General features: G+C 37.4%; 1 protein-coding gene across 1 annotated transcript in view; it reads left to right on the forward strand.

Moving 5' to 3' along the window:
* Positions 1 to 13,314, forward strand: part of LOC145984116 (uncharacterized) — a 64,448-nt gene extending 51,134 nt beyond the window's left edge. Inside the window, exon 5 of the mRNA XM_083117550.1 lies at positions 8,191 to 13,314. Within this exon, the coding sequence (XP_082973676.1) occupies positions 8,191 to 8,971 (781 nt within the window). The 3' untranslated portion in view covers positions 8,972 to 13,314. The remainder of the gene's footprint in view (positions 1 to 8,190) is intronic.
* The last annotated feature ends 1,251 nt before the right edge of the window (positions 13,315 to 14,565 follow it).

A 14,565-nucleotide genomic window follows, 5' to 3' on the forward strand; every position in this document is an offset into this window, starting at 1 on the left:
GCGGAACTTTATGAAGATATTTGTGTGCATCGAGCATGCGAAAGTTATGTGTGAAACAGTGTCGCCGTATCTGAAATCATATTTTGGAAACTGTGTGGAATCTTGCATTCTCGACCTTCGCGAACAATGTTTCGGTTGCACAGATATTTCCCCTGTCCATGCATGCAATAAGGAGAAGTTTGTGCTTTCCCATCTACATGGATGTACAAAACCTGAGCCTTTGTCTATACAAAACATCGACGGAAAAAGACTTTCCAAAGAAGTGTTTGTTTTTTGCGAGAACATGCTTGTGGAAAAAATAGTGAAACATTTTAATTCAGTGGTTGCAGCAGAAAATGGATATGATAGTGACACAATTCCTTATGTGGGTGAGTGAACAAACTTGAAGAATAAAAACTTGTTAAATAACATGCTGATAAACTGGTGACACAATATAAACATTTTACATATGTATGTGTGTGTGTGTGTGTGTGTGCGGCTCTTTGGAATTTTGTAAATATTGGTAATAAACAGGGATAAAATATATGTCTTGGCTTTTTTTCACTTATCACCCTTTTAAATATCCTCATGGTTTATATTTTTACTGGTAACAATCGTTAATAACAACATTAATAATTAACTATATAATGAAAAAGTGTGTATTGTGGACTTGTCGAAGATAAAGCATGAGAGCTTTTCTTCACACTGGTAAAACTCGGTGTTAATAACAACATTAATAATTAACTATATAATGAAAAAGTGTGTATTGTGAATTTGTCGGAGATAAAGCATGAGAGCTTTTCTTCACACTGGTAAGAATCTGTGTTAATAACAACATTAATAATTAACTATACAATAAAAAAAAATGTGTATTGTGGACTTGTCGGAGATAAAGCATGAGAGCTTTTCTGCACAGCGCTGGACACGCAAAGGCAAGTATCTTTATTTTCATTCTATTTCTAACAATGATTCGCTATTTTTTCTTGTCACTATAAAAAACTAATTCAATTTTTCTTTTATCACATCTGTCGCCATTTTGCTTGTTTTTGTTTAATTCCTCTTTATGCATTGAGGTTAATCGAAATATAACTTTAGACTTTTACATGGAATTGAAACATAGAATCTTGCCTCCTTTGATTGAATCGAACCTGTGACTCCTCTTTGATCACAAAACAATAGTGACGGCCATCTTGCTTATTTTACCTACTCTTTATGCATTTAAGCTAATCGGTACTGGGGGCCCCACACGGCAAAACAACAGATTCTAATTTATCTTTATACATTAGCGGTAAAGTCTTTGCGTTGTAATCAAAAGGCATTTTGTTTTGATTTTTAATATCTGTTCCTGCCTAAATACTAATGGGGACTCAACACACTTCTTTTTTTTTTTAAAAAAAAAACATCATTATCAGTCAATTTAACATTGTGAATCGAACCCGGGACCTTTTCATTACAGCATAAACATCCTATTTCCAATTAGTTCATTTTCTCTTTGTGCACAAAAAGCTAATCGGAACTTTTAAACAAATACAATTGAATATCCAATTTTCACCAACATTGGGAATCGAACCCTCAACCACTTGATTAAAACATCTCGCGGAATAAAAAAAACAACCCCCGCGCCGCGCAGCGCCGCCCCGCGCCGCGCCCCGGTCGCCGCCGCCGCTAAACACAAAACGCGGCCGCCATATTGATTTTATTCAAATACTATTTATGCACAGATGGACTAATCGGGACCTATAATGGCGGGACAAAACAATTGGCCTCATTTAACTACCTAGAAAATCGAACCCGCGACCTCTTCATTACCAGGCGACAACATTAACCACTACCCCAAAGCCGCCATATTGATTTTATTCAAACACTATTTATGCACAGATGGACTAATCGGAACCTATAATGGCGGGATTAAACAATTGACCTAATTTAACTACCTAGAGAATCGAACCCGCGACCTCTTCATTGCCATATGACAACATTAACCACTAACCCAGCTCGATTTTCGAACTCAACCATTTTGTTGCCTTTATTTACACACAGGCTAATCGAGACCATTCAATATTGACATCGTCACCTTGTAATCAAAAGGGTCCCAGGTTCGATACTCGGTGGAGGCACATAGTGGTCCGAATCACCACTTTTCAACTGTAGATCCACTCCTGATTAGTTTTGCCGTGCATAAAACGGACTTAAAAAACTAACTCAATCTATCAATCAATCAATATTGACTCTACCAGGAATCGAACCCTCGACGCCTCTTGTTTTACAGAGCAATAACCTTAGCCGCTAAACTTTCGGGGTACAACACCTTCGGCGCCATCTTTAAATCATTTCTTCATGTCTTTGAATCATACGCAATGGTTGCGCGCGCATTTCCTCCAAAGACACACACACACACACGTGTTAGGTTAGCATACATCAAGAAACAACGTGACAAATCCATTGACCCCCTCCCCCCACCGCTTCCGATGTCTTCAACGTGATCAGACACGTTCTGCTGACTCAACAATAAAACCACTCGTGGCCCGCTACGACCGGATGTAACATAACACCAGCCCCATCAAATTTTTGCTGACGCGTAGGAATATAATGCTGCCATTACTACTATCCTCTCTAATATTCGAAATGTAAAGTATTTTTATAATTATTAATTGAATTTTAATTTGAAATTATATTACGTCCTACTGTAATTTGTTTTTATAAGTCTTTATTTTCTTTGTATTAGCACTCGGGCCTCTCCAACCATTATTGATACATTGACTTCCTTTGTTTATTTAATGCTGCTTTTCTCCCACATGCAACTAATCGTGACGAGATGACTTAAAGGACAAACACAATGAGACTTAAAGGACAATCACAAACACAAATGAACCCTACACAAAATAATCTACTACAAAAAATTTTATTGGCTGAGATTTCTGGCACCAGAAGCTCATTAGCCTAGTGCCTGGACTTGCAGCACTAACAAAACCTCATAGATCGCATGTTTAAAATATATGTAGTCACTAACCCACTTGTAAAATTTATGATGCCCCCCCCCCCTCCCAATTGTGTGCAACAAGTCAACAAGTGTGACTCATCGGCATGGTAGCTCGGCATAGACTCTTTCTAAGAAAGTTAGGAAGGTACATGGAAGGGGACATGCAGGAAAACATGCTTTGTTCAAAACAGCAAGTTCTGGCAATTGAGCTTGTAAAAATTACAATGGGTTAGTAGTCTAGTGTTAATAAGGAACTGTGCCTTTAGAATTTACTTTACAAAACCAAGACATAAGAATTGTATGATAAGAATAATAAAATGGCAGAATATTACACTAAATTACAGACTACTTATCAGATTGGTAAAATTAACGCTAGTATTACTGATAGACTGATGCCAATAATGTGACAATTAAGCAGTCCCATCTCTAATAATATTATCCAGAGGTCCCTAGTTCGAATCCTGACCTGGGCATGGGTGAATGTCTCTTCGTCAATTTTGTCATAACATTGCTCGTCTTTATTGTCGTGATTAGCCAAAAGTGGCAGAAATGCAATGCTAAATAACAAAAAAAAGTGAGGGTGGTATGACTACAATGGGAAATGTAGTCTATTGTAAAGTAAATTTAAAATATTGTTGTAATGTACGTATATTGAGTACTCTGGGGAAAAAATGAAGATTCTGGAAAACTCGGGGAAAATACATTTCAGATCACGTGGGAACCCTGTTCTGAGGTTCAAGGGGTTAGAGGTTTCGCCAAGATTACCACAGATTTGGCAGATGAGGTTGGAGGATAATGGGGGAGGTGATGAATATGGAGTAGGTCTTACACCTGGGTTTGTTGCACCTGTGGGATGTGAGAGTGTGGCGTGGGGGTTGGTGTATTATGGACCAAAATATTCTTGAGGTTGGGAGAGGCAATGGAAGACTACCCTAGGTTTGTCTTGATATGCGAGGTGTGGCTAGAAAAAAAGCGGACTGTTGCTGCAAAATCTTTTATTGGTTATTTTGTACAACACGAACATTATCCCCTTCAAAGTACTCCCCTGCAGTATCGATATACCGCTCCATACGAATCTTCCATTGCTGGAAGCAGTTCTGGAACTCATTTTCTGAAACCATGTTCATGACCTCTGTCTCTTTTTTTTTTTCACAGATTCTACGGTCGTAAATCTGGTTCCTTTCAGTGCTGATTTGACCTTTGGGAATAAAAAATAGTCACACGAAGCAACTTCCCGCAAATAGGATGGATGTTCTAACACTGGGATTCCATACTTGGCCAAAAAAGCCTTTACTGACAATGCCGTGTGGACAGGAGCATTGTCCTGATGAAGAATCCATGACTTGCTTTTCCACAAATCAGGTCTTCATCTTCCTACTCTCTCACGAAGGCTCGTCAGCACTGTAATGAAATAATGTTTGTTGACAGTTTAAACTTTGGGTACCCAATTCGAATCAATTCACCGACAATTGCAAGGTTTGATTCAATTTTTGACGTGCAAGGCCGTCCAGGATGCGAGTCATCCGCGATCACTTCTCGTCCCTCTTTAAACCTTTGAAACCACTCAAACAATTGAGTGCGTGATAAACACTCATCTCCGTACACTTCCTTCAACAAAACATAAGTTTCTGTGGCAGATTTTCTGAGTTTCATAAGAAACTTCACATTGATACACTGTTCCACTTTCACACTTAACATTTTTCCGACGGAGCACAGATGTACGGTTCACCAGCTACAGCGGAACTTGAGTGCCGTGCATGCAGGGCAATCACATAGTCGATAGGCAGGATGTCACGGTATACACTCATGCACCGCTTGACCTTGACGCGCTTGCCCTTTGTCAACAGCAACATCAATCCGTTTTTTTTTCTAGCCACACCTCGTATATCCCTGATGTGAGGATCACTGTGAAGGATGGAAAGGAGGGTGTGGAAGGTATGTTTGATTTTCATAAGGTGAGGGTGGTATTGGGTGATAGGAGCAGGAGATTTGATTTTGGATTGTTTGGTGCTGGTGTGGGAGGTGCTTCTGGTGATCAATTTGATAATTAGGGTGGATGGGTAGCCATGGTTGATTAGGGCTTGGTGCAGGCATAGGTTGTAGTTTTGGCAGGATGACTTGAGGTGTTGGCCTATGAGAGCAAGGGAGAATGAGGTACCAAAAAATATTTCACTACTGGGGGAGAACATGCACTCTGGGGTGAGGATACTACATTCATTTCTGAACCTAAAATGCCCCAGACCACAACTTTTTAAGCCCTCGTTTGTATGACATCATCAAAATGGTGGTCATGATGAACATTCTATTCCTGAACCCTACTTCATTACAGTTATTTATCATTCATGGCATCTTATTTTCATCCAATTTGCAGTTTATAACTGTCTTATGATGATAATAAATTAAAATACTCACTTCATCATTTAATATTAAATATGGAGGCCAGTATGGCTGCAAGAAGTCTAAAAATAATCCTTTCACCAATGTGATCATGGTTGGGATCAAACCCTATGTTTTCTAGGTCCCAGAACTCAACAGTGGCACCAAAAATAGTGTCAGATTAAACCCATGAAATAATAATAGTTCAGTTTTTGATATTCTGTACAGGGTGGTTCAAAAGTCTGACACATTAGGACAACTGCATTATTAGTGCAGATGACAAAATCTGGAAAAAGGGGAAAGTTGTTGGAAATATGTGTGTGAATTTTCAATGTAGCATGCACAAGACAAACCCAGGGTCTTCTTCCGTCGTCCCCCCAACCTCAAGAACATCTTTGTCTGAAACTCGCCATTCCCCATCCCACAGGTGCAACAATCCCAGGCACCTGCCACTCCTCCAACCTCATACACACCCTCATCTGCCAAATCTGTGGTAATCTTGGTGAAATCTCAACCCATTTGAACCTCAGAATCAATAACCACCATTCCTCAACCCAAGACTCTGACCTCAGTGTCACCACCCACACCAACAGCCACACCACCACCTTTAACAAGTGTTTTTGTGTGTATCTATGCACAGACATGTCTTCCCTCAGGCAATGGAAAAGAACCTACATATTGGGCATGCATGCCACTATACCCCTCAGACTTAACGTAACCAACCAATAATTGTTTTTCCCTTTTTTCCTGAACTTCAGTCACCCACTACCAACCATGCAGTAAACACTGGTAAATGCAGGGGCAATTCCTCCATGTAGGAAGTGAGGAACTTCCTACAGTTCATTTATACTTATTTCCAGTTCTGTACTTTTTAAGAGTTTAATGCACATTATAAAATTATGAGTACAATGTAGGTTTGCTACTCAACTGTCAAGAGTCAATCTGCTATCACTTGCTCGGTCCAGATCTGCTGCCGAAAGACAACGCCGTCTGTTTTTGCCTGCCTCTGAGGAAGGTTTCTCGTCATTCTACAGCCAGATGGATGAGGGGCAGTGGAAGGAAGGGAGGGGCATTGCCCAGTTTTACGAGACCGCAAGGAAGCTTCAGTGGTATCCTCAATCAGTGATGCCAACCCTAGCATATTAGTTCTAAACCTAGCAAAATTTGAACTTCGTTGGCACCTAGCACTCTCTGTTTGGCATAATGGGAAAATCCAGCATCATCTCAAAAACAGGTGTCCCTGGGAAACAGAGAAATTGAATTCTAATGAAGATGATTTGAGGAAAATCATACATTAAAAAAAAATCTCTAGATCTTCATTGTACTTATCCAGCGGACTTGTTTCAAACTAGATTAAGTATTCCGATTAAGGGACAAGCTTTAACAGGTCCTGGTCCATCCTCTTGTTTTCATCTTTTCGTTATCCTCCCCAATTTAACAAGTGAGGAACATTTTATAAAAGGAAATCGGTAGATAGTTAGGGGACAGAAATAAAACAAACAAATGCCATTACCAGTCGTTGAATATTCTACAACTTTTTTCAAGCACTTTACTGAACCCATTTTATTGAATGGTCGAAATTCTTAATGTTGCTTAACTTAAAACTACTACAGTCATCAGAAAATGATAATAATAATAATAATGGGCCCTAGCATAATTTTATTGCATATAGCATATATTAAGAGATGAAACAGCACTTTTCTCTTATCAGGAGGTTGGTATTGGCAAAGCTGTCCTCAATCCACACACGACAGGTAGGGAGAGCCTGCAGCTAACATTATAAATGCAATGGCTAGTACAAGGTACAAGCGATACGTGTGACTGTGTAATTGAATGCACTTTCGAAAACTTCCCTTTGTCTGTTTACCATAACTTCCTACACCCAAAAAATCCACGAGTTGCCACTGGGTAAGTGTACCCTTTCATCAACACCTGTGATCTATCACTTTGCTCTGGCTACACTGCTATACCGATGCCATCTTCAGTATTCTGTGCTTCTACTCTACAGTGAACATGCAGTAAAGCCACGAAATATCAATGTTTATCTTTCGTATTTGATAAGTGTTTACTGTTCCCTACTTAACTTATCTTTGTTTATCCACCCTTCCTCCTCTTTTCCTCATTCTTTTCCTGTGATATATACACACACACCCAAACACAAGGTTTTAGTTTTTTATGTGTGAGTTAGTGAGCAGTACTGGAAAAAGCAGTTGCAGTGGAAGGGCCAATTGAAACACACACTGTCATTTTCATTCAAATCTATAACATGAGTGTGTAGCTCCAGTCTTTTTCTTTCAGTTGTCAGTTTCGCTGTTGCTTTCCATTTTTACTGAATGATGATTTGTCTTTCCTCATTTTCTTGGATGTTCATGTAACATTACACTAGAAAATACAAGGCCAAAGCATACTTTCATGTGGTTTTGGTTCTTATCATTTTTATCTTTCCTGTGTCCACACATGGTTGTACAAATTACTGGTCTTTCTTGGAGTATTTCCTGTTTACTCAACATGAAATTATTTGATAACAGCAATTTTAAGGGAAATAGTTGGGATTTAATCAATGCATATTGATCTGCACCACTACGTATTGTGTTCTACTCTTTCCATAACAATTTACTTTTAATCTTTATTTGTAAAAAAGAGTGTTGCATACAAAATTTAGTGTACACTCAAAGTCAAAATTACTTAATTTAAATAGATTTTCAAGGAGAATAGTACTGAAATAATAAAAACAAAATAACATGAATTTAGAGAAAAGTTACATAAAAATAAGTATCCTTTTTAATGCATTTCTTATGTTATTTTCCTCCTACAACAATTTGTGCACTAAATCTGAGTTTTTGTCTTTTTTTCAGTTCACATACAATCAGTGGAATTGCTCGACATCGAAGAACACACACTGGTTTGAAACCATACAAGTGCCAAGATTGTGGACAGCTTTATGCAGATAAGAAGCGATTACGTGACCATTTGCTAAAGCATGCAAATGAGAAGCCTTACATTTGTGAAATTTGTGGATATGCTTGTAGGAGAAAAGACAATCTGCAAATTCACATGCGGAAAAATCATCAATCAACTTCAGCCAACATTGTATTAGATGCAGATATAGCATTACTTGGGGATATTGCAAAATTTGATGGCAAAGTAGATTTTCCAACACAAATACCCACAGAATCTATTGGTTATAACTCCCATATTACACCACCAGGTCCACAAACATTGCAGCTTGCATCTTCATTCAGTGGTGTGGATGAACCAAGAATATTAACACAGGAAGGCACAATTGATGCTGGCACTATGACAATCACACCAATGGGGACTTTTGAACCATCCAGCAATGATACTGCAACTATCAATGCTGCCTTCAATACTCCATCATTAATTTATATGAACAATGGGACAATGCAGGTTGGTTACTACATGGCCCAAACTGTGTTGCATCAGGCTGTAACTCAAGTTATTGCAGAAGGTGTTATCTCTGAAACACAAACAGGAGAACAACAATCAGGGCAACAAGAATTAATTTTGTTAAGAACATCAAGTCCTGTTGTTACAGAAACACTTCAAACTTCTCAGTCCCTTCCAGAACAGACCATCTTACAGCCACGACTCTCAACAGAACTAATAGGTATATGACTTATATGCAAGGTTTTCTTAAAATTTTTACAAAGTATTTTTTAGTTATGTTTTAAGTACACTCTTTTGCACAGATAAGCTAATTATAACTGGACCTACAGTTTAAAGTGGGATCTGAACCACTATATGCCTCCACTGGATATTGAACCCAGGGCCCCTTGGTTACAAGGCACTGACATTACCACTACACCATTGGGGAGGCACAAGAAGGCATTTTTGATTTTTTTTTTTTTTAACATATTATTTATGTGAATGAACAGATAAAATCTTTTTCTCACAAAAATATTTCATTGAACCTACATATAGTCCAGGGGCATTTATCAATATTCCATAGTCCGTGGGTTTTTGAATGAAGGAAGGAAATTAACAAAATTACTACTGGTGATGATATGTTGCTAGTGTAGTACACAATCATGTAGTATCAAGTGTTTTGTCTGTAATCGTGGCATATGGCTTGTGTGGGATAAATCCAAGATGGCTGCTGCTTCGCACACTAAAAGAAACTTTTAAATTTAAAGTAACTCCATTAAAAGTGTTTCTTGAGAATTTGGTGTAGAAACATTTTTTGTTCAGAATTGAAAAAGGAACAAAAAAGATTCTTACAGTTTTATTAATATCTCGCACTGTTATGGAGATATTTCCAGTGAAACTATTTCATTCCCTTTTTGCAAGTATTCTAAGCAATAATTTACTCTTTACTTGTCATTCTGGCAAATAAAGGGAAGGAATGACTACTGGTGAGACGTTGCTAGTTATTGCGTATGTAGAGCATGGTCTATAAGACATCATAAATCCAAGATGTGTGCCACTTCTGGCATTAATAAAGAAAATCGATTATAACTTCTATAGGAGTGGTTTTGTCCATTTGTAAGTTCTTTGATGTATTGCACGAAGGGAAGTTGTTGGTATGAGGAATTCCTTCATTTCCAGGTATTTTGCTGAAAAATGCATCAGAGAATATATATGATGTCAGAAATCCAAGATGTTAGCCATGCAGATCTGTTTTTCCAGAGACATTTCTGTTAATAATTAAAAAGTTAAAAAATTACACAGTTCTGTGCTCGGCAAATTCATGCTACAGAATATTTCCTCTTTTTGCAACAACAGGGAATCATCTGTAACACAGTCTCTAAAGGACAAGGTAGTCTGGACATGGCTGGAACAATCTTCATGTCATCCTCATTTTCTTCTTCCCATCCACAGTCTATTGGGCTGGGTAGTTTTGATGTGCCTTGTCTGCAATTTTTTTTACTCCAGCACTTCGAAATAAACATTTCTGATGTAAGGTGTAAGTTGCGCTCTGGTAGGATCCTTGAATGTCCATTTTTGTGTACAGTCTTCATCATAATTTGCCCATATTCATCTCTTGAACTTGAAAACAAAGCAATGAAAATATTAAGGGACATTAAAAAAATAACTAAAAGAAAAAGAAATAAGCTCTAGCAAGAATCTAGATTTCTTCCAAACTGGCCAGACTATCAGTATAGCAAAAGTATGGTGGGAATCAAAGAGAACTGTTCAGACAGACACTACTAGTTCTTAAGCTCAAAATCGCAGGCAACAGAACAAAGTACACAGGCATGCACCATTCCATTCAAGGGCAGTTTTTAGTAAATACATTGACAATGGCTGTTGTGCAATGACTGAAAAGAGTCTGAATTCATTCCAAACAATTTGCAGATGGCCGCATATAACATGGTGGCTGGTTGTAGACAAAGCAAGGGTAAGAGCTGGGGACCTGAAGAACCAACCAACAACATGCACAAAATCATGTGTGCAAGTTTAATAATAAAAGTAAACCGCAAAGGATACTCGTAAGAAAACAATGTAAAATTGTCCCAACACCACAACACTTTCAACAAGATGGTTTCTATACACTAGTACCTTAAATTTACCTTTTACTATCATTTGGAATTATCAAAATACCTTGCATCGATTCTCTTACAATCTATTTATTATATCAATTTAGATTTATATTCCAGAGAAAATCAGAATGCAACAAGTCAAGTTTAAATTTCAAAATACATATAACCACATTCTTATTTGTGCAAACTTATAAAAAACACAATTGCAGTAACTTGATATATAATCATGCACATATTGTTTGTAATGTGCATTCGTAAATTGTGCATTTTATCTACTAGTTTACATTTCATAACTCAATTTACACATAATAGAATTGTTTCTTAACACAGTACTGTAATTTTGTCACTTCGTTACAGAATGCACGAATGTTACTACTAAGACTAACTTTCAAATAGATGCTCTTTTCAAGGTATTTAAATTTAATGGTAAATAGCATGGTTAAAGGTGAAAGGATTTCTTATTTCTCACTGTATATTCTCGTACTCATTCATTTAAAGAACTTTGAAAAATATCTTTTATGCACAAATGCACCTAATAAAAGTTCAGTTTAGCAGGACACACACATTTTTTTCCCATTTAATCACTAAGAATTTATGTCAGTTTCAATTTGACAAAGTTATTTTGTGTTCAACAAATCTTTGGATATGATATCATTGAGCTTTTGACATTAATTTACAAAACTGGCTGGAAGGAAACAGCCCTCAGGCAGTGTGTTGCTTCATGTGATTCTTCACCATGTGGACAGTTGCAGTCAATGTTGCCTACTTATGTAGCCTAAATCATGAAGTGCTCCTTTAAGGAGAATACATTTATTTAGCCATTTTAGTGCCAGGAAATGCACACCACATTTACAGAAACTAGTATTAATGTATTCCATAGGGACAAGAATAGCAGCTTCATGTTTAATTTCATTTTTCCCTGGATGGAGGAAAATGTTCATGACATTCGAATAAGTCAAGCGAGGCAAAATAAAAAGGTTGTTCATACAAGGCAACATAAAAATATTATTTTAGAAAACTTGAGATACATTCGAGATTTTTGTATTTTTCTAACATCGCTTTTCTATGTCTTTAGGCTGATCGCGACTTGAGGTTGAAAGGTGATGTGATAAAATTGATGAAAGGAGAGTCAAAAGATAGCACTGATGCCCAAGCCAGGACTCAAACCTGGGATTGTAGTTGACAAGATCGTGATCTTGGCCTTTGAGGCAACGCAGAGAAGAATAAATCTCACAAAATGGGATTTTGAGAATGTGTGTATGACACACATATGGAGGAAGACACTATGGAAAACCTATTTTGAGGTGTGTGCATGGAAAAGTAGCACCATTTGTTAATCTCATGACCGCTGTGGCTTACGGAGCTTCAAGTTTGCTTTCTATGTAGTGGAAACCTACTGTAGTTGGCAACACTACAGTTTCAAAGCAAAGCAACTATGTCACATTAGAGAGAGGGGCATGCATTTGATTGATAGAACCCACTGTGACTTGCCAGTTAACTCAGAAGCATGGGTACCTCACAGGTCTAGAATACCAGGCAGGTGGTAAGGAAACTTGCTCAAGCAAGTTTGTTGTGCAAGTTGAATGATATTTTATGAGTGATTTCTTGCAACTGGTCTGTTTCACGTGTAGTGCAGGACTCTGGTCACAGCTTTATATTTTGTTATGGTTTCTGTGGCAAGAGGAAAATAATTATTGTGGGTGTCTGAAATTTTGCTGTGTAATTTGATGTTGAATAAGCCTTCTAGCATCAGCCTTTTGAATTCTGGGTGGACAAAATTTGGAGGGAAGCATGACAAAAGACCCCTCTTTGAGGATATGCAATGCCCATCCCCCTGTTTTGGAATGTAAAAAACTGAAATAATGCAACATTTTCAAAAGTCTTAATTTTGAGGAAATATTGATAATCGGGCCTTTGCCCCTGGACTCCTAAGTTGCCACACATTGTTAAAGTGTTATTTTGTTCTCACTATTACATGTAAAATTGAAATATGTCAGCAAAAACAGGTGGTTGAGTAGATCTATTCCATGATACTCTGAGGGAAACAAAGGACTTTTTCAAACTCCGCTTGTTAATAATAGTAACAATGGGTATATTGTTTTGTAATTCAAATATGTCATACCTTCATATGTATACAAATTAACAAAAAAGACAACTGAAATATCATGTGTAGTTTTGAAGAAATGGCACATTAATTGTTAACCACATGGTGCTGGGAAAACCTTTTTCCATCTGGCCGCTAAAGGTTAAACTGTGTCAATACAAATTTGGTATCTTTGCTTTCTTTTTTAAATATGTCATTTATGTGGAGAGAAACCCAAAATATTTCAGTGAATTAGTATATTTGCATTGTATAAATAAAAAAATATAAAACCTATTCTTTTTTAAACATATCATTTATTTGGAGAAAGAGAGAAAAATCTTTTTTCCGCATATAATAGCTATGTCAGTGAAGTTATTTATATACTTCCATTGTATCAGCACAATAAAAATTTTATACTGTTGTAATATAAGTGGTTCTTCTTTATTCTGTATATATGTATGTTGGTGTGTGTGTGTACTCACATACACAGGATTATACTGGCCCTTAAGAAAAAGGGGTATTTGCACCCCCTACCATGATATTTGCTCCCCTTATATTGAAATATTGATATGAAATTCAGTGTATCATGCTTTAGCTAAACACTGTTGGAAAATAAATAAAATAAAATCTGGGCCTACAAAGTAGCTTTTTCATTGGGTGATGTGTGGCCAGTATATTGCTGTTTTCTGGTTTTGAGACAGAAGCCCGGTACATCTTTTAAAGTATTTCCCTAATTGTCCTCATGATGGTGGCTCAACATCAAAATTTTGATAGCTCCCACCACAAATGAAGCCAAACACCACTCGCACCAAGGGTTACACAAGAACCCAAGTTTATACGCACAACTAGGCTAATAGGAATTAGACTGGTTGAAGTGGAAATGTTGAAATATGCCTCATGTACTGATGGGTGTTAGTCAGCATGTTATTTGGGATGGGCCATCTTCCACAGTGGTAGAATTTGGAAGGATAGTTGGTGATGAGATTCTAAAAAAGATGAAACTGCTTATAATTGTGAATTAGTACATGCACGTAAGTAAAAGTGCTCTTTCCAACATGTTTCCAGGAAAGATTGTGATAAATTGGATTCTTCAGCTAAAGGGGGCATACGTTTTTATGTAAGTAATTTGCAAATAAATAAGTGTGGCATTTGTGCCAGTATTGCTTCAAATGTGAGAGTACTTGTTTCACCACATGATAGGCTACTTGAAAAATTGAAATTTCTTCAAGCTGAAGATGTTTTTGTTAAAAACTGCACTATTAGCATGTGTGGTAGTGACTGCAGTTTTGGATGCTACTGGCCATTGAGGCTTTATTATTGGATGGTTATGCATAAAATCAAATCCATTCTAATATCTCTAATGTAAACACGTGTGCCAAATGCAGGTACAAATATCAACTACCAAGATTCCAGTGTGGTAAGTGTCACCAATGAATCAAAAACGGTTATCAGATGAAAGAAGCAATTTGGTGACATATTTGAACAATACGAGTTCTGATAATACTCATAATGGAAGGAATACATTGCACTCTAAATTGAAGTCCTGAACAAAATGTGATGGTATGTTACAGGCTAATAAGACACGTATTCCCACAAAGTCCTCCTCCGTGACTGTACGGTCTAAGGTGCTGTGCTTTGGACTCCCG

This window comes from Lepisma saccharinum, chromosome 2, assembly GCF_977018435.1.
Source record: "Lepisma saccharinum chromosome 2, izLepSacc3.1, whole genome shotgun sequence".
NCBI lineage: Eukaryota > Metazoa > Arthropoda > Insecta > Zygentoma > Lepismatidae > Lepisma > Lepisma saccharinum.